General features: G+C 39.9%; 1 protein-coding gene across 1 annotated transcript in view; it reads left to right on the forward strand.

The window, feature by feature from the left end:
- Positions 1-16,492: 16,492 nt before the first annotated feature.
- tmem260 (transmembrane protein 260) overlaps positions 16,493-21,471 on the forward strand; it is a 32,714-nt gene continuing 27,735 nt past the window's right edge. Inside the window, exon 1 of the mRNA XM_036594079.1 lies at positions 16,493-17,111. Coding sequence (XP_036449972.1) covers positions 17,006-17,111 — 106 coding nt within the window. The 5' untranslated portion in view covers positions 16,493-17,005. The remainder of the gene's footprint in view (positions 17,112-21,471) is intronic.

Raw genomic sequence — 21,471 nt, forward strand, 5'->3', positions numbered from 1 at the left:
GTTGTTTTTAAATGAACCTGCAGCTTAAAATCAGTACTGTGAGTTTAGGTCATTCATTGCGTGGCCTCGGATTACCTGTTGTCTGATGTGCCGGATTTTGACATAATGCTGCTGGTTTTCTGGCCTTCATCTCTTTGCCTTCTTCCTCTTCACTGAAGTAACATTCCTCTAGTCTGTTATTGGAAGGATTCCTACTTTACTCACGTGCCTTGCTGTCTGGTCTCATTGATACACTCATTAGAACTTATTCATTCACAAATGAAGTGCCTGAGATTAGAAATAATAGGTAGTGATGGTAAAATGAAGCTTTCAGAGGCAATCAAGCTTTCTAAACTGTATTGATAAGAGTTCGGTACTTGAAGCTTTTCAGAATGGTGTGCTTTAGTGACACCTGGTGGTTAAAAGCAAAAAAGAGCAATTGCTAATCTGCTGGGTCCTATGATGGTTGTTCTTAACTCCAGTCCTCTGGAACTTCTGCACAATTTCAACTCTACCCCAGCACACCTGACTGATCCAGGTCACGAAGTGCTTAGTTGTAACCTCATGAGATGCATCAGGTGTGTTTTATCAGGGAATACTTAAACTGTGGGATGGGAACCACCGTCTTAGGGAGTGAAGCAGGAGCATTTTATGGTAAATCAGCCTGAATCTGTCCCTAATACTGCTTTGAAAAGGAGTGAATGATGGATTTTTTATTAAGGTTATCAGCATCACTGTAAAGCTGTGGTGATTGTTTAACTGTTTTGCCCACTACTCCATTATCACCAAGGCCAACTAGAATCAGATCCTCAGATCCTCAGCTCCTGGTTGTTTGGAATGAAAATCTGCAGCCGTCCCTATGCAGATAAGATTGGGCATCCTGCTGTAGGTCCTCTGTCAATTGGGTTACTTAGAAATAGATTGCACCTGGTATTTATAGCAAGCTTGCTGAATAATACAGGCATAACCTTTATCATTTTTAACCTAGCCCCAGTTCCTCACCTACTTTTCTCATAGGCAAGGCTCATGTGGGCGTGACATTGGAAAAAGCTAAATAAACGAGTAGAGAAACATAATGACTGCAGATGCTTCCAGACAGGTACAATTTAGCATTTAACATCTTGCCCTCTGTGGCATATAAGAATGCTGAGCAAGGCGTGATGGGAGTGGTCTCATGATCCACAGGGTATGAGGGACCACTGAATAGTTTGATGAGTATGAATGCTTTAAATCATACACTACAGCTTTCACAGTCACCAGTTTTCAACCCAGTGTTAGGCATGTTAGACAGCCACCATCAAAAAGAACGTGGATCCATCCCTCCATTACAGGTCCAGAGCTGTAGAGTCTATGCCAAGGAACACTAAAGCTGTTCTGGTTGCTTGTGGTGGCCCAACACCTTACTAAGACACTTTGTGTTGGTTTTTCTTTTTAAAGCCAATCCAAATGCATGAATCACAGATGTAGGTCTGTTAAATACTTTAAAATTGTAAACACAGAATTCATTTGTGTCATTTTGATGTTCTTGTGTAAGAAAATGGGGCATCACTATTGTGTCTTGTGCTTGACTGCTGCTTATCACAGATGAACATTAGCAATTAAAAGTCCAACCAACTCTGTACCATAAAGCAGCATTTCCATTCTTTAGTGATTCTCAGTAGTCAGCTGAATTTCCCACTTTTTATCTTCCTCTTCAGGCTTGCTCACATGTTGCATCATGACTCTTATTATGACACTCTACTCGTTTACACATTTATCATCATAAAAATATGGAAGATTTCAACAGACATATATTATTTGATTAAAGAGCCCGGTCACACGTCCCGCCGACCCCCAAATGCCCCCCTCCTCTGCCCACATACATACACACACACACACACAAAATGAAATGGTAAAGCTGGAGCAGAGTGATTCTAAATCATAGTAGAGCTGCGTTACCACTCTGTATCAGGCAATGGACTAGATAGCCCCCGCCCCCCCGCCTCCAATAAAATCCAGTAGTGCTTTTTATAGCCACAGTGGGGCGCTGTTGTCATGGCAATCGGACAGGAGTTCAGCCTGCCATAAAATAAAAACTGAGCTATTTCAGACTTCTATACGTGTGTAAATGTAAATGGAAGGAACTGTCAGTAGCTGCCATGGACAAGGAAAAAGTAAGTCTGTACAAACAAAGTAAAAACAAGTTTAAAAATATATGTAAAAAAACAATGATTTTAATACAGCAATTTTAAAAATCAGGTAATTTTGCAGTGTTTATTTCACTGAATTGTGAAGGGGGCGTTTTCTTTTGTTTTCCTAACACTCTTGCCATGAGAGTAAGTGTGTGAGGGCAGTGTGAGATAAGAACACCCTAAAAACCAAACAATTGCATTAATGGGAACCTTTATCTAATCATTCAGCACAGATTTTTTACACATGACAAATACTGATATTTTGCAGAAATCACATTCAAAAAGGGAATAACTCCTGTCAGTCGATCATCTATAGCCCAGCGTGTGCTGTGTATGGAGAACTCACCCTATCCATCTCAAAAACGACACAAAAATCACAGTGTGAAATAGCTTTATATAATGGCAACCGCATTATCCACCATACACAGATGACATATTTGTCCTTTTCATATCGTTTCTCTCTACAAATAAGGGCATATAAAAGGATTTAGATTTAGAACATGCCATTTAGCTGCTATGAAAAGAAGGGATCAGCGGGATGCCATGAGTGCTAATTAACATTTCCTCCTGTAGATGTTGGAGAGATGGGACATGTGTCTCCGTCCCACTCGGTGCCGTTTTTCTGAATGACAGTGAATGTGCTAAAGGTGACAGTGTGCTCCTTTTGGAAATCTCTGCTTGGCTTGCTCTCACCTAAGAGGGTTTATTAAAAATGACATCATTTCTGCTTGTATGAGGTGGCAACAGAGCTGTTCCTATTTCCTCTGGAGATTTTGTGTTTTGTGCTGTGCTGCATTGTGAGATAATGTTATATAACAGAATAAGGCATGCTGTAATATGTAATATGCCAAACAACACAGCTAAAATGTGAGAAATATACACTATTTCTTGGTGTAAATTTAACACACGAAAGGTAACTCGTGGGGATAAACCATGTTCAGCCAACTCAAACTCTTTATGGTCAGCTTTCTGTTTGTAGACAACAAGGTCTTTTCTTTGGAGAATCCTCTTTGCTCTTATGACATGTTGCTCTTGCTTTGCTGCTGATGAAATGCATTCCACTCATGTATTCATGTTTCAGATGACTCAAAACTATACAAACACACAGCTGCTTTGGCCTTAATATTAAGAGCTTTATGGCAATCAGGCTGCCTCTCATCACACAAGTGTTTAACCTCATGCCGACAGACAGAAAGGTAGAGAGGCGTGCAGAGCTGAAGACAATGTCTCTTTATTCACTCCCTCTGGCCTGTCTGCCTGCAAGATGCCTGCCAGCTCATACGTGCGTAGCTGAGGGATCAAAGCGTGCAGGAAAAGGAAGATGTGCCACCTTGCAGGAGCAAACTGAAGATCCCTGATTGTTCGGTTTTCCTTTTGACTACACATCTTATCATACAGATCTGTAAAGCCAGTAACACGGTGCCGTATTATTTACAGTCTCAGATGAATCCAGTCTGCACTTGTCTCTTGCTAGCAGTGAAGTGGGGAAGGGTTGCAATCTCACTGGGGCCCATGGCGCAGGAGAGCCCACCCCAAGACTCACAGAAATATGTTTTTTCCTAACAAAGTAGCTCACCTTAGCTCCCATCAACACCACACAGACAGAAAGGACGACTGTTTTTTCACTGTTTATCTTATTTAAAATGCATCTCAGTCCATGGTAAGCATTATCAAATGGTTCCTTCACAAGCTGCAGAATGAAATATTTATTATTTATAGTTCTAAAATCATATATATACATAAAATATATATATATATATATATATATTACATAACATATATATACATACAAACATGTATATACATATATTATTTCCATATAAACATATTATTTGCATATATTTTTTTTTCTGAGTGAAAATATGTTAACATGTCCTGTACAGAAAACACATTCCTGCACATTTTAATTCACAATTACTGTTTATTTGCTAAATTCAACATATTAAAGAAAACAACATAAATATGGCTTATGTGAAAATTATAGAACATTGTATATTTTTATACATTTTCCCAGTATTTTTAACTTGAATAATTGCAAACTGTGCTCTAAAACCTGCAGAAAAATGCCATAATGAAGTTTGTTCTCTGTAAAGGATGTGTAGAAAATCAACAAAATATGTATGGGGTCAATTTTTTTAGGGGGGTGGTCAAGTTTTTGCACTGGGGCCATAAGATCATAGTTATATCACTGCTTACTGGCTTCTTTCTTGTAGGTCCATATTTTGATGCCTTTCCTGCTCTAACAGGCCAACTAGTCAGCTAATTAAGAAACGCTTCTTGAAGTGAAGTGTATTAACGCAGAGTGAGCTTTGCAGGAAAAGACTGGGAACCACTCAAATCTTTCATCAATGGTCAGTTTCTGACCACAGAGCTGCTCTTGACTAGAAATTTTGTGTGGAGCTACAGTGTGTAATTGTACACCTGCAGTACAGTGCAAAAGTCAGAGACCTCCATTCATTTATTTAATTTCCAATGTAAATGGCCATTAAGTACAAGTAATCAATCATTCAGGAGATATTTCTGAGGAGATTAGATAAAAGATAATCCACTTGCATAAGGAGGAGAAAAGTCAGAAGAAATAAAGTGAAAAAAGGAGAATTATTAAAAGATATAGAGAAAAATGGGCTCCTGACAACAGAGCAAGACCTGGTAGACCACCAAACCTGACCTCATCAGATAAAAACAGTTTACAGCTTTCATCTTTGAGAGAGAGGAGAAAATCAAGCACTCTTGCTTCAGAACTGAAAAAATCCACAGGTGTTTCTGTCCATTCTGTCCAAAGGAAACAGGCTAAAAAGAAGAAAATCTGCAAATCAAACAAAGAAGCTGCAGGTCTTCTCATAACAATTAACTGACCACCCCGAAGTCCAAAAGTCTATTACTGAATATATTGGGGATTAATTGGATCGTGAGAAGCAGAAAATGTAAACAACTTCTAACCATTAGTTTATAAAAAAAAAATAATAAATACTACTGTGTTGTGCAAATAAATGAAGGCTAACAGATCTTTAAGGTGAGTGGACCCCATAAAGTGGCCAGTAGGTTGAGTGTAAAGGTGGGCATTTCTAACAAAGTGGTCCCCTTTTTCAGCCGGTTAGAGACAACAATTATGGAAAGTATATGACAGCCAAACCTCTGCGCTGCCTCTGTGAACAGTGTGAGTTCAGGTTTTGTGTGCAGTTCAGGCTGGCGGCTCGTGCTCGTTCTCTCTCTCTCTCTCTCTCTCTCTCTCTCTCTCTCTCTCTCTCTCTCTCTCTCTCCTGCAGTCTCGATCAGACAGCACTGTCTGCGTGTCTCCTGTCTTAAGCAGCGTCTCTCTTTGTTTCTCTCCGTGTCTCCGTGTCTGACCCCCGGTGTAACGGCAGGGCGCGTGCTACAGGTGCCACACAGCGTCCCTCTGTGTCCGCCCTGTTACCTCCGCGCGCGTGATCGGCTGTGAACAGGAGATAGTGAGCTCTCTCCATCACCCCTCCCCTCCCTGACCCCCGATGAAGTTAAAAACACGCTCGAGCGCCACGCCACGCGCGCGCCCCTTTCCCCCGCGCGCTTCATTCACGCAGCTTGGCAGCCGCTTTTAATCTCGCGGCAAATTGAGGCGGCGGGGGATCGAGCCGCGTGCTGCACGCGCCCTATTAATGCCTCACGCTCACTGTCTGCCGCAATTAGTCACTGTTTACTGCTGCAAATACGCCGTTAATGACGCGCGAGAGGGGAGAAGAGGAGAGGACAGAAGAACAGAGGGGAGAAGAGGAGAGGGCAGGAAAAAAGAGAAGAACAAAGGGGAGAAGGGGGAGGACAGGAAAAAAGAGAAGGACAGAGGGGAGAAGAAGAGAGAAGAACAGAGGGGAGAAGAGGAGAAAACAGGAAAAAAGAAGAACAGAGAGGAGGAGAGGACAGGAGAAAAGAGCAGAGGGCAGAAGAGGACAGGACAGGAAAAAAGAGAACAGAGAGGAGAAGATTAGAGGACAGAAGAACAGAAGGGAAAAGAAGAGAAGACCAAAGAACAGAGCAGAGAAAAGGAGAGGACAGGAAAAAAGAGAAGAACAGGGGGCGAAGAGGAGAGGACAGAAGAACAGAGGGGACAAGAGGAGAGGACAAGAAAAAAGATTAGAAAGGAGAGGACAGAAGAACAAACGAAAGGGAAAAGAGGAGAGGACAGGAAAAAAGAGACCAGAGGGAAGAGGACAGAAGAACAGAAAGGAGAGGACAGAAGAACAAATGAGAGGGAAAAGAGGAGAGGACAGGAAAAAAGAGACCAGAGGGAAGAGGACAGAAGAACAGAGGGAAAAGAAGAGAGGACAGAAGATCAGAGAGGAGAAAGGAGAGGAGAGGACAGGAGAGAAAAGAGGGGAAATGAGAGAAGTAGAGAAAAAAGAACAGAGGGGAGCAGAGAGGAAAGGAAAGGCCTGAGGAGAGTTCCTCACCTCAGAACATGGAAATGGTCAAATCACTTTTTTCTTTTTTTCACTAATCCTCATGATATAAAAAAGAGTGGTGAACAAATTTCTACCTCCTCATGCCTTGAAATATATTTAAATAATAAAAAATGTGATGCTAATTACTTTTTTATTCAATTACAACACACATTCTGTGTTAAAAAGCACTGTCCATAACACAGCACATGGATTTGTGCAGTTAATGACACAGCATCTCATTTTTAACACATTTGTTTTGAGAGTATAATAAAATGTGCAACACTATGATTCCACACACAGTGTCAAATATCGAGCCCTTTTACACACAAAAGGAAAATTATTTCTTGTTGGCATTACTTTTAACATGCATGTAATTGATTGAATCTGAGTCAGTCATGTTGTTTCAATCAAATGCATTCTCATTCAAGTCAGATTTACTTGATAACCTTCTTAAGCAACATTCTATCTGTATATTGTTTTACTTGTTTTACTTTCCATCTGTCCTGTCTTTCCCCCCTACTTTCCCTCATGTATGCTTCTCCTTTCTACTGTCTGGTTAACTGTCTAGCACTGTTGGCTGTAAGAACAAGTTACCACATGTGCTGATACTGAGGGTGTGAGCCTCTATGGAGGCTAGGTAATACAGTAACACTGTAAGTATATTACATAGATCTAAAAGGCTTAACATAAGAATGTATGCATAACAAGAAATATGTCCCATTAATTAATTAATATTTGCTCAAATCACTTTTGTATGATGTATTTGTATTGATTGAGTACATATTACTCTACTGAGTATCTCAAAAGGTACACAGTTGAGTGGAACTGCTTGACCTAATCCATGCTATTAAATCATTATACTGCTATCATATCGTGGAAATGGCCCCCAAACACTGTAAACTAAAATATATAGGCCTTTTTTCTCCTTTTAGCCTTAATACTCACATACTGAGAGATCCTTTTTTCAAGGGCACTTCAGACAATATGACAAACTATAGCCTATTGTAAAAGTAGTGCAGGTATTTCTATTTATAATTAGCAAATTGGCCATTAGGTTAAGATTTGTAGGGTAATATCATCATTTTCCCCATTTCGCAGTTCTAGCTGAATGCAATTGTATAACAGAAGCATTACAGCAATCCGCAGCGTTTTAAAACACTGAATAGTAAACTGTGAATAGTGAAAACATGCATCCTTTTATATTCTCTCCAAATAAGGTTCATCTTGTGAAAAATTCCATTTTTAGGGTTCAGTGATAAACCACAGACAATCAGCCCACGAATACACTACGGTCGCTGCCTTGTGTTCCCCCTCCTCTGTCTTCCCCATTCTAATTTGCAGCTCCATGGAAGCAGTGGCATGATGGCACTCTCAGCTCCATGAGAGGACAAATGACTTTAATTACAGAGTAATTGCAGAGTGTTGTGTTAATTAAATCTTGATCAGTTTAAGTAACTGGATTGCTCCCACATAGAGACCATGCTGTGACGTGCTGTCTCCCTCTCCCTCTGACTCGCACATCCTCCTTCACACACACATTCTTGGTGCCCCCAGTTCGCTCTCACTCTGCACAACAACAGGCTTTCCGTGCAAAACACAGTCGTAATGTAATATTTTTAAATTCTCCCTTTCACTGAAGTCATTAAGGTTCATTGTATTTGCTTGAACCATATCTTGGGAGAGAACCATTCATTCAGATCATTTCACTGTCGAGCCAAATTCATCTAGATCTACATCTTGCTCTGGTATAATGTTCTCCGTTTATGGAAGCCAAGCCCTCTTCTCTTACTTGCAATGTCTTAGATTAAACAGAATTTGTTCAAAAAGGCTGTCAGCACCAACTTTCTCAGCACCATGTCGCTTCCCAAAATGGCATAACAAATATGATAGAGTCCAATCAAGAGAATGCAATTTTAGATACATGCATTATCTTTAGGTTCCTGTTGCTTTGGCCAAATTGAATCCTCTTATTTTAATTGGCCTCCATTAGGTGTTCTGCTCAAGGCAATTCCAACTGGGCCTTGCTTTTGTTGCTGCCCATGCTCCAAAGCATCATTGCAGAATATTGATCATGATTGTCCTAATCTCTAATGACTTTAATTGGAGGCTGCTTTAGAAAGCACAAAGAGGTAAACAGGCCTCAAAGGTGATCAAAAATGCATCTTAGCTAATATATGCATCAGGTCTGGTTTGTATTCTTCTGTGCTGGGAGTGAACAGACAAAAACAAGGCCTTTAATCTTGCTAAACAAGGGCCAAAATCAAGTCAGTCTCAAATGATGCAACCCCTTAGCCTGTGATGTGCTAAGTTTAACATGAGGGCCAGTGGTGGTGGTGCTTTTGTGAAAAGTCTTCATCTTTGGAATGTTCTTTGTGCAGCGATGCTTGTGACAGACTCTGCCTCATTCGATAATACAGCCACTCTCATAAATCACTGTGCTGCAGTGCTATCTTCCCTGTAAGTACACTACTTTAAGAGCATTGATGCAGATACGATGTACCAGTGAGCTGCTTCATACCGAAACCTTTCAATTTTGTGCACATGTTTATGTAGCTACTACAAATCGCCACAGGATTTTTTTCTCTACAGATTTAGGGCTTTACTGACAATCCACTTGTTTGCTGTCCTCTTAAAGTTCAGATTAAAATATATTGGCAGTCTATAGCAAGTAAGCAGATAGTAAGCAACACACCATCTGATCAGACATCCACCGAGTGGCTGTCATCTGTGCTTTAGGGGAAAAAAAACGTAAGCCTGCTTTCATTAATGCACTGAGTGGGTGTATTTATGAGGGTATAAAAATAATAAAAAAGGAACTCGAGCAATATATGGGTAGCCTATATTAGAAATACGGAGGGAGCTGTGGCTGTCTCAGGTCTTCAAAGCAGGCTTGGCAAACTGCTACACCACAAAAATTATTAGAGGAGAATTTGACATTTTTTCAAGAAAAACAGACCAACTTTGTTGTTAAATATTAAATAAAAATCAAGTAAGCAATGTGAGCTGAAGTCTTTTTTTGCTCCAAAAGAGAAGCTCATCCAGATGGAAAAAATGAAAAAGAGTACAACCCAATCATTATGTTTTAAGTTCTGTGCTCATTACATCATCCTTTTGCTTTGTGTGAGCCTATACCTTAATTATGTTTATTTAATTAAACTCATTGAGCATTACATTATACTAAACAATCATAGCACTAACAAAACTTTAACAAATGTTTCAGTGGTGACAGTTTTAGCCAATTTTTTTTTTATTAATAACTTTTTGTTGATTTTCCATAGTTAACATGCAATCAACATTCTTTGCATACCCAACACAAAACACAAAAGGAAAAGGACAGGAAGGGGGGCTAAAAAAAAGAAAAATTCTATATATAAATAAGTAAAAAGGAAAAAAAAATAGACACTATATAAAAGTATAACATAATTTAAGCAGGATGTCAGTGATTATAGAGTCTTAACATAGGTAACGGCATCAGTCCAAAAACAAAACGTTGTTGCCTTGGCAATATAGAATCTGGCTGTCGCTCGCTCCAGAAGTTTAGCTAAATTTGAGCATAGCTGAAAAATGCTAGCCAGTACATTACTAGTAAACACAGCTTTGAACAGCTGCAAATGCATAAAATCATAATATTTTTATTAAAACACTACAGCATTTATTTAATTGCAGGAAATGTGTGTTTCAGTAGTGACAATTTTTAATGTTATACACTTTTTAGTTTTTAGACTGTGGGATATGTTTACTTCAAAACAACAATTCAAAACTACTCACCATGTGGCCATGAGGGACAGAGATGCAGTCTCACTTCCTGCTCTAAAACTCAGGGGCATGGCTAAAACAAGGCTTCGCCTTTGGACTAAAACTCTTTGTGTTTCAGTAGTGACATGAAAACGTGGGACAGCATTTTTTAAAATGAAGTTTAATTTTTTTATGTACAAATTAATCTCAAATCTAATCAAATTCAAATCTTTCAACTTCACTTTCAAAGAAATCAAAAATATCTTTTAAAAACAAATTTGAAAAAATGCAAAAATATTTAAGTATTACTTTCATAAGTTGAAATTTAGGGGTTAGGGTTTGGGACAGACACCTTCCAATAGAAAGTACCCTATAAACGATGATTTTATATATATTTAGCTCATTTCTATCTCAGTTAATGCACAGGGTTCAAATCCATTATAACATAATCCTTGTAGGTCTGAATACTTCATTTATTTATTTATTACTTTTTTTTAAAAAAGGGGAACTGCAGTTTGAGCTAATTTATTAGAATGGTCCGTATAACGAAAAGGAAAAAATTGTAAAGTGGTCTATAATATGTTTGGCAACGATATCATTCACGCATTATATTTACTTAATTATTTCTTTCTTTGATCAGGGATGGTGAGTGGGTGGCGTGGGAGGGGAAAATGTGATGGGTGGGCAGTGAGTTGGAGAAAGTGAGTGGCAGGTGGTGGGTAGCAGTCCTAAAAATAACACCAAAGGTGTCAAACTAGAACTAAGAATATGTACCAAGTTTGCACAATTGTATGAATTGCACTGTTAGCAAATGAGTCAAAAAGTCTTCTATTTAAAATAGTGCAAATATTTTGTTTTTAAAATCTTAATCTAGCAAACACATATCAGTTGGAATAGAATCAATAAGAAATAGATGAGTTTCCTTTTTGATCCTTTTTTTGATAATTTTTTATTGTTTTATCTACCTCATGTATGACTGCACATATTCTGAAATCATATATGACGTCTGCAGTTTAAATACAAGATACATAGTGTTTCTGCTGTTTTCTTATATTGAATCAGCAATAACACCTTAAAAACTACTCATTTGACTCAACATGTACAGCGCTGCTCTAATCAACTTCATGTCAATCATTTGAACAGGTTTAATGAGCTCTAGTTCATGTACTTGTTGCTAAGCGATCAGTGTTTGTGTATACTGCTGTGAGTGAACAATAATTCCAAGAAAGACAGACATGATTAAATTTGAGTAATTAAGACTGCCTTATGTTGGACCACAAATACTTTGAAATTCATAAAGGAATGTGGAAAGCGTAGGCTATGTGTGTGAGTGACAGAGAGAGAAAGAGAGAAGAAGAGAGTGAGGACAGACAGGGAGAGTGTGAGTGTGTGTTTGGGTTGAGTGGGGGGCTTAAACACTGATTAGACAGTGTGGATGGTAGTAAGAAGGGGAGAGAGGGGGATTAGAAATTCTGAGGTGCTGACACATCTCTACCTCTCCAAGCTCTCAATTTAGGCAAGGATCAGACTCATTTAAGATAGAGCGGGATTACTGATCAGTCTAGCATGACATTTTCATGAGGGGAACCCTTCAACTTGTGAACCTCACCACTTATGTGGCACTGAAGGGTCCACATACCACAACCACCTCCTGCAAGCAATGCCACAAAGAAATGTTAGCACAGTTAATTGTGCATTAAGTGAACTCCACACACTACTCAAGGATGTAGGTCAGACCAGCTCCTGGCCTGTTCCGTTCAGCCTTCAGCCATGATGTTTTAGTTGCAGACAGCCATTAGAAGACTAAACTATCCATGCAAGAAGCAGACTGTGTTTTATTATTATCCACATTCTAGCAAGCAGGGAAAACTGATGAGCTCCAAATATCACAAAGACTGAAATCACATTTACTTACCAGAACTCACAAAAGTTTAAAATATTTATGCTTAGTTAATATGAAACATATAAATGTAGCTAAACTATGTATAGTAATACGATCCGTAATCTACTCATATTTAGATTTTTTCTAGGCATTTTGTTTTTCAGAAAAGGACAGGAAAATTAGCATGGAATGTTAATTAGATGAAGAGCTGAAATTGCTTAAAACTGGACTGAGTTTCCTGAATCAGAACAGTCTTTCGTCTTCACTATTGCATGCAAGGTTGGGGAAACATTTTGTAATACAAAATGGGGCACTTCAAAAATGCATTATTTAATGACTGAAAGCAAAAAAACTGTGTAAATGGCACCACGACCATACGTATGAAAAGCGTTTCCAGCCAATCATTCTTATTTCTCATTAAACTGATACCTTGCTGATAATGAGCAGACTAGTAGGTCTGCCCATCATCCTAATTTTGGTTAAGGTGAGTTCTGACGTTTTAATCATCATTTAATCGTGAGCAGCAGCATCTACTGCAGCCCACTCATACAATTCAATTTAAAATTCAAAATCCAAAATAAATTTAACGCATCAGTACGAGCCTAACAGATCTAATCTAACAGAACCCCAACAGATCCAACAGTCATCCCTGCTGAAAAAAACAGCACAGACCAGAATGAATTACATTCCAAGCTGGTTTATGCTGGTTCATGCTGGTTTAGCTGGTCACCCAGCACAGTCATGCTGGTTAAGCAGCATACCAATATCCAAAACACAACATATATTGGTTTTTACCGGTGGCCAGCCATGCTGATCCCTGCTTTTTCTAGCTACAGGTAAGAAAAATTGTTTCCTTCTTATGTTGTTATTTTATGAACATAAATATCTTGAGACTTGTAGTAATTGTATATCCTGATTAAGTAATTCTGATAATCAACTTCAATTCATGCCAATTTATTGTGGCTTAATAATGTTAACATAAATTAACTCCTTGTCAGTTTAGTCAGTCTGGATAGCTGACTATAGCTAGCCAGATATCCTTGCATTGTTCCATAATCCCAGAAATCATCTATCAGCCTGCTGGCTTAAAAAGTTGGGCACTCTTCTGACTGCATACACTGTTGGTCCACCCTTAGACCACCCAGATTACTCTCCAGTGTACAAGCTACAAATATTACAAAACAACTGAAAGAAAATATAAATTTGTAACTAGGCCTAATATAAAATGACTGCTGAATGTTGTTGCTGACAATGTACTAGATTGTTTACAGCTGTAGAAGTGGCTTTATTTACAATATTGCTATTAAAATTATTTACTAAACTAATTTACAAAGGATAATAAAAGAAAGAAATGAAGAACAAATGAACAAATTAGATTATGAGTGGAAAATGAGCACTGAAAAGTGACATTTTGTCTTATATTCTGCTTAACCACCAGTGGGCTGCCCAAAAAACACTGCCAGCTTTGCCATCAATGGGCCAACAGTGGCCTGCTATCCTCTTGCTATCTGGGATTAGACAGGTTAACATTCACAGTAATAGCCGTTTTTTTTTTAGCTGTTTGGGACAGACTGGTTTGATAGTGCGCAAACCACAGATGATGAGTGGTTAGTTAGCTGGAGATCTGCTTTCGCTTAGCAAAAGCAAATTTATGAAGTAAATGTTAGCTACTTTAAATGTGCTGTAATGCTAAGTGCTGGAATGGTAAGTAAATGGTAAGTTAGCCTAGCTGCTGTCATTTTCAACAACAACATTTTGGACAGACTGTTATGGACACTCACCGAGCACCTTATTACAAACACTATACTAATACTGTGTAATACTCCCTTTACTATCAAAACAGAAGCAAATCTTCATGTTATAGATTCCAGAAGATACTGGAAACATTCCTTTAAGATTCTGGTCCATGGTAACATGATTGCATCATGCAATTCCCGCAGATTTTTTGAGGTGCACTTTCATGCTTCGAAACTCCTGTTCTACCACATTCTGAAGGTGTTCTGCTGGATTCAGATTCCGTAACTGTGAAGGCCAATGAAGAACATTGAACTTACTGTCACGTTCATGAAACCAGTTTGAGACGACTTTTGCTTTGTGACATGGTGCACTTCATGAAGGAAGTGCACCCTTCATGAAGGAAGTAACATGGGCAAATTGTGGCTATGAAAGGATGCACATGATTAGCTAAAATACTCAAATAAGCCTTGGCATTCAAGTGATGATGAATTGATATAAATGGGCCCAAGGTGTGCCAAGAAAACATTCCCCACACCACCAGTCTCAACTGTTGGCACAAGGCAGGTTGGGAACCAGGAATTCATGCTGTTGGCACCAAATTCTGACCCTACCATGAGATTAATCACAGCAGGCTACATTTTCCCAGTCTTCAACTATCCAGTTTTGGAGATCCTGTGTCCACTGCAGCCTCAGCTTTCTGTTCTTGGCTGACAGAAGTGGAACCTGACACGGTCTTCTACTATAGAAACCCATTTGCCTCAAAGTTTGACGTGTGCATTCTGAGATGCTTTTTCTTTTCACCACAGTTGTACAGAGTGGTTGTCTGAGTTACCATAGCCTTTTTTGTCAGCTCGAACCAGTCTGGCCATTCTCCGTTGACCCCCTTCAACAAGGTATTTCTGTCTGCAGAAGTGGCGCTCACTGGATGTTTTTTCTTTATTGCACTTCTGAGCAAACATCTGGCACTAACAATCATACCATGGACAAGATTACTTTTTTCCCCGTTCTGGTGGTTGATGTGAACATTACCTGAAGATGCTGGCCTGTTTGTGCATGATTTTATGCACTGCACTGCTGCCACACATAATTGCATGAAGGAGTAAGTGTACAGGTGTTTCTAATAAAGTGGATATACAAATATCTGCACATCTTTGGATCCTGATCCTGATCCTGGATCAGTTACAGTGATTTCATTTACTGTTTTGCTGATGCGGTCTCCGCTGTTGTTAGGGCTGACACAATAATGAAATTAATTGTCGTGATTATTTGCGATTATCAATTTAATTGTCCTTTTGATCATTGTTTGCGCCTATTACAATGCAAGCCTAAAGCGGCCAAATTGGCTGATTAGACACCTTACTTGTTAGCTATATTTACTTAGTGACACTGATTGTACTGTTGAATCAATATAACAGTATCTACAGTTAGACAGAATTATGTTCAGAGGTAAGAAAAGCTACTTGTTCTTCACAAGAGTGAAAACAAGCAAAAACATTCATTCTGCCAGCATACATTCAAAAACGTGAGAATTAGCTGCATAGCTAACAAATAAATAAACTAACATTGCTCAGCGCTGCCCTCTAAACGAGTTAGAGCACCAAGCTAGTAGTAAGAACTTTTTTGTTTTCGTAAGTCCCTGATGAGTTCATTTAATGCCTTCTTTTATTAACAGGTATTTGCCTCAATCCAGCACACTCAGCTCACGTTTTGTTTGTTGCAGTACAAAATAACTGTAAAATTTACTGTTGAAAATGATTGCAGTCAAATAATTGCGATTAGGCGATTATGTAATAATTGTGACGGAAGAACTGATGTTACAAATTTACCATACAGATGCAAAATGACGTTGCATTGTTGAATTGACTTATTCACATCAATGAGTAAGTTAGGCCCTTGTACCCGAGTTAGGTAATATTTTCTTGTAAATGAATAATATTTTGTGAGAGAACCTAGTCGGAAACTCATTTAGTCCAGCTGTAACACCAAGCTGAGTGTGTCTGAAGTGGATGAAAATAATAATAAAATGCACTAACGTTACAGATCAGCGTTCAGCGCCGGTCATTAATCTTCTCAGCATGAGTGCAGATCTTGTACTCACAGCCGCTTTTCTCTTAGATTATCGATCCAGCATTATAGCCACATCTTACAAGCAGAATCAGTAATGAAGTACGTACTCTGCGTCTTTGATCAGAGGGTGAAGACACTGAATTGCTTTGTGTGTTGTTGGGGACCTAAACAGTGTACTAGGAATTAACTGTGGAACCTGTTGGAAGTAGCTTCTTACTCACAGAGCAATGGATGAATGACAGTTTATTTGTTTAAACAAACAGTGAGTTTCGGTGTGTATGTAAGTGCATATGCAAGAGGACCGTAACGTTAACTGTGAACCTGATCACGCAACATTTCAGTGTTTTCGTCTACATTTTAGTGTTGTCTGCTCTCGTCTCTGATCTTTTCAGAACAGAGCAACACCCCCACTCGAGTCGAGCTCCCACGCTGCCTGTGCAGCCTCCGTCTACGACAGAGCGGCCAGAGCAGGAAGCGGAATTAACCACAAACCTCGGCATGATAGCGCAGCGGTCTCTGATAACTCAGCGCAAACCTGCAGTCTGGGAGGGATGGTTCAACCGCGGAGACGCTCACTTGAAGATTAAAGCAGGATGTGGCGCGAATTATGAACCGGACGCGCGCGAAATAAAGCAACGCGTTTCTGAGGCTCGAGTTTCAACAGTTTTGAAAAGCTAGCTAGATGCTAATACTGCTGTGGTCGTAGGAGCAGCTGCTCCGCTTCTTCTCCTGCTCTTAGCTTTCTACTGCGCTGTATTTTGATACAACAGCTCTCTTTACCGGCAAAAAGGGAGTTTTGAAAAACTAGCTAGATGCTAATACTGTTATGGTCGTAGCTTCGCTTCTTAGCTTGCTATTATTCTGTATTTTGGTACAACAACTCTTTTCTGGCAAGAAAAACCGGAGCTAGTAGCCACAGACATATCATTTCTGTAGTCGTACTGAAGCTGAACGCTCCTCGAGCCGATAGAAAACAGTACACGTGTATAAACAGGGTAGACGGCGGGCAAACGCTTAAGATGTCGGCGGACAGGTGGTCGTGGACTTTGACAGGAGCGACAGTAGCCGGTGTTACGGCGCTGTACCTGCCCAGTATCCAGCGGACGGTCCCCGGTGGAGACTCAGGTAGGCTCGAGGTGTCACGTGCGTTTGTATACACATGCAGCCAATCAGAGCGTCGCTCTACACAGCGCGCGCAGCTCTTCCTTGCACGATTGTGCTGTACTCTTCCCGCCTTTAGCCCGAAGTGTGCACCTTTTGTCATTAGCCTGAGAAAAAACTGAAAAACTATGAGGCTGTGGAAAAACACGAATGTTTCCCATCTGGGCGCATCACCAGCCTGATTGTTTGAGGCAGTATAAATCTACCAATTGATGAAGCTTGTGTGTCTCAAATCGACCCCTTGTTCTGTAGGTATTAAACTAACTGAGCATTCAGACATTTACTAGGGCAGAGATGATCACAGTGCACTGCAGTGTTCACTCCTAATAACACGCCACTATGCTCATCAGACTGTAGGAGTCAAAGGCTGCGTCTGAACAGTTGATAGCAACTTTAATTCCATTATTTCCTTGATTTTGCAGTAGCCATGAAACAGATGCAGACATGCTAGTCAGCTCTGACAGTATATTTACAGAGTCAATGGGCTACAGATCAGGTAAAATCAAGCAAAGCAGATAAGAAAGGAAGTTTCATTCATCTTTTTGGATACTGCCGAGTTGTGGCCAGTTTTATCCCAGAGTTGAATGTGAATCAAACCAATTGACAGCAGTAAATAAAGTTCAACAAGGGTGGCAATGTCTATATTATCACTAGAATTTAAATACTGTTTATATGTTCAAAATGTTGGTCTTTTTAAATGTTGTATTTACGTTTTTAAATGTGTATGAGGCTGTGGGGCAAGCCTCGAGAACATTAATTTCATCAATCTCTGGTGAGGGACTACCTTCTATTTTGTTTTCACATTTAAAACATTCCTGTTAACAAGGAAACATTTTGTCAGTAAAGATTTGTGCGCATTTTTCTTGGAATGTAAAGATTATCTTGCAGTCTGTACAGGCAATATGCCAGGACTACTATATAAAGAGAGAGCCAATCAGAGCTCATTTGTGAGAATGCAGGCCAATCTGATTACTTGAATTTCTTGTCAGGGCGGGACAAAACCATAAACATAATTGTGTGTGTGTATATATATATATATACCCTCATTGTCCATTTTATCAGCTCCACTTACTATATAGTTGCACTTTGTAGTTCTACAATTACAGGCTGTAGTCCATCTGTTTCTCTGCATACTTTGTTAGCCCCCTTTTACCCTGTTCTTCAGTGGTCAGGACCCCAGTGGACCCTCACAGAGCAGGTACTATTTGGGTGGTGAATCATTTTTAGCGCGGCAGTAACACTGATGTGGTGGTGGAATGTTAGTGTTTGTTGCGCTGGTCTGACTGGATCAGACACAGCAGTACAGCTGGAGTTGTTAAACACCTCAGTGTCACTGCTGGACTGAGAATAGTCCACCAACCAAAAATATCCAGCCAACAGCGTCCTGTGGGCAGCGTCCTGTGACCACTCATGAAGGACTAGAGGATGACCAACACAAACTGTGCAGCAGCAGATGAGCTATCATCTCTGACTTTACATTTACAAGGTGGACTGACAAGGTAGGAGTGTCTAATAGAGTGGACAGTGAGTGGACACAGTGTTTAAAAACTCTAGCAGCACTGCTGTGTCTGATCCACTCGTACCAGCACAACACACACAGAGGACCCCCCTGGCCATTGAAGAACAGGGTAAAAGGGGGCTAACAAAGTATGCAGAGAAACAGATGGACTACAGTCTGTAATTGTAGAACTACAAAGTGCACCTATATAGTGAGCTGATAAAATGGACAATGAGCGTAGAAACAAGGAGGTGGTAATAATGTTATGCCATATATATATTATGTGCATAAGGTCCTCAGAAGTCAGACTTTAGAGAAAGTGTACTTGCTAAAAATATAGCGTTTAAATGGGTCAGGTAAGCTTCAGGATGCACCAGCCACTATTGGCTTCCTCAGGGAATGCAGAAACAAGGCAATGCAAGACATTTGATTGGTCATTTTGTTTAGTAAATCTACTCGTCTTTATGAACTTATAAGTGAACTCAGTTCACTTGTCAGATCCTTAGATCATTTATAAGTAGTAATAGAAGTCATTTATGACTAATTTATGACTATGACTAGCTGCATTCAATATTAAGTGTCATTGGAGTGTTGGAGCAACTAGATCTTTGCAATTATTGAGCTGTGTTCAAGACTGGAAATATGCACTGCATGAAAATGTGTCTATGCATGCCAGCAAAAACAGGAATATTCCTACTTGAACTGAGGACAGCATCACCATTAGCTCCTTGTCCCAAGAGCAAACACCTATAATTCAGCAATTTGTCCAGCATTTCACCTAATGCTGTGGCCCTTTGCTGTGTTCTTTATCTTCTATTTTGCTACTGTGTTCTGTGTAAGTTATTGTGTAACACTTTCAGCCTTGTAATGATTCAATAATAATTCAATTTATCTGATATTTTGGATGTCTTTTTTCTAGAAATATGCATAGCAATGCCAGATCCAAATGCCATTGTTGCTTTTGTAAAGAATCACAGTTGTTATACCAAAAAGACCAATTTAAAATCTGAGCACTGCATACTACACAGAAACAGCCAGTCAAAATCTAAAAACCAGCCACTAAGTCAGAGTGTCCCAACACCCGGCATGCCTTTCATATGTATGTGTCAGAAGAGAGTTGTGAGGATAGACTCCTGCAGGTTAGGGCCCCCATGTATTTTGTTGACCACAGTTGTGTGGACTGACAAAGGCCAGGCTTACATAGTGTAAACACAGAAATATGCTTGAGCCAAGCTTTTATTAAAAGAAAAGCTTCTTTTCAACAAGCTAGGTCAGAAAAGAAAGTGTCAGGCATACAAAAAGCTGAAAAGCTGTTTTGTTAGCTTTTCCCCTGCTATGAATCCGGGGTGGCGGTTGAGGGGAGAATGTTGGTATGAGGGGTGTTTTTGGAGGGGGGTAAAAAAAAAAAAAAAAAAACGCTGTAGCCCCTGAGCGTGGCGTTTAGGGACAGTGCAGGATGGTGGTGCGATAGAGCCAGCTGAATATTCGGCAGAAATTCTCCAGGTCTCCGTCTCGCAGCCCTAATCCCTTTAGGTGTGCTGCGCCCTGGAGAGGCTGAGCGGGCGCCCCGCGGGACCGCTGTTGTCTAGGAATGCGAGTGTGGAAATGATGGGGATTAAGGGGCAGAAAGGCTGTTGTGGGTGCCCAGTGCTGTGCTATCACAAAGACACTTGGCTCCTTCCACTGCTGCCCCGCTTTCACTGCATTTCCCCCACTTTGCTTTTTTTAGAACCTGCTCCTCACGACCAGGCCCAGCTTTGCTGCTTCAGACTACAGCATCATATGGCGAAAAAGAAATGAGAGATAACTTCACCTGTCGGTGTCTATACCATGACAAAATGTGATTAAAAAGAAAGCTGTGCAGTTGGAGATGCAGTAGGCCTGACCTCAACATGTGTGAGTTGATGTGTTTGTGTTCATGGCCTGTTCTAAACAGAACCCTGAAAGCAAAGAAAATTCCGGCACTGAAGAGTGAGGGGCCTGCACACACAGATAGAGGAGTTCCAACATGACAACAAAACAGACAACCGCCAATGAAATGTTGGAACTGCCTGCTAACGATTTCAGAATTCAGTGATGCACTGAACATTTAGGGTTGCATCAGAAAACATAGTTTATAGGATTTTCCAGTGGTGAGGCAGTGTTGCATCAGACAGCATTTCTCAGATTTTAACCACATCTTGAGTTTTGGTCTCTTTACAGATCTCTTTACAACCTTTAACCAAGAGAACTCAGGACAGTAGTTTAAATGAAGAATGTTTACTAAAAAATTGTCTTTCGTTTCACCTTCTCCCTCTTTCTTGGAATTGAAGTGCCCCAGCAGTACACACACACTTGCATATGACACCACCTGCTCTGTCCAATAGATGGCACAGTTTAGTGTTAATTACCAGCACTCAGCCAGATGACTAGCTGTTGCCAGGAAACAGGTAACAAGTTAATTTGTTAAGAAAGAGATTCACATGCAAACTACAGCCTGAGAGAGTGTGCAGCTAGAGTCAATATTCAGTTCTGCTCTTGCACTCCTTTGGGCTGATATTCAGCGAGGCATTGAAGAGGAAAACTCCTGCATTTCAGTGGTTTTAACATTTATGTGTCTTCTCAGTTTATATACATAAAAGTCATAAAAAAAAAAAGTTTTCTTTGGGTACTGTTTTACCTCACAGTGCCCTGCATGTACGTGTCTGCCATCAATAGATTAAAAAATACATTTAAAGTACATTTAATGACAAAACTTTATTGATAAATCATAAAACAGTGTCTGGCAGTGTATTTGTAACCATTGCAAGTAATAACTTTCAGCTTTTAGCTTTTAGATGTGTGTGT

The sequence above is a fragment of the Colossoma macropomum genome, unplaced genomic scaffold (assembly GCF_904425465.1).
Source record: "Colossoma macropomum unplaced genomic scaffold, Colossoma_macropomum, whole genome shotgun sequence".
NCBI lineage: Eukaryota > Metazoa > Chordata > Actinopteri > Characiformes > Serrasalmidae > Colossoma > Colossoma macropomum.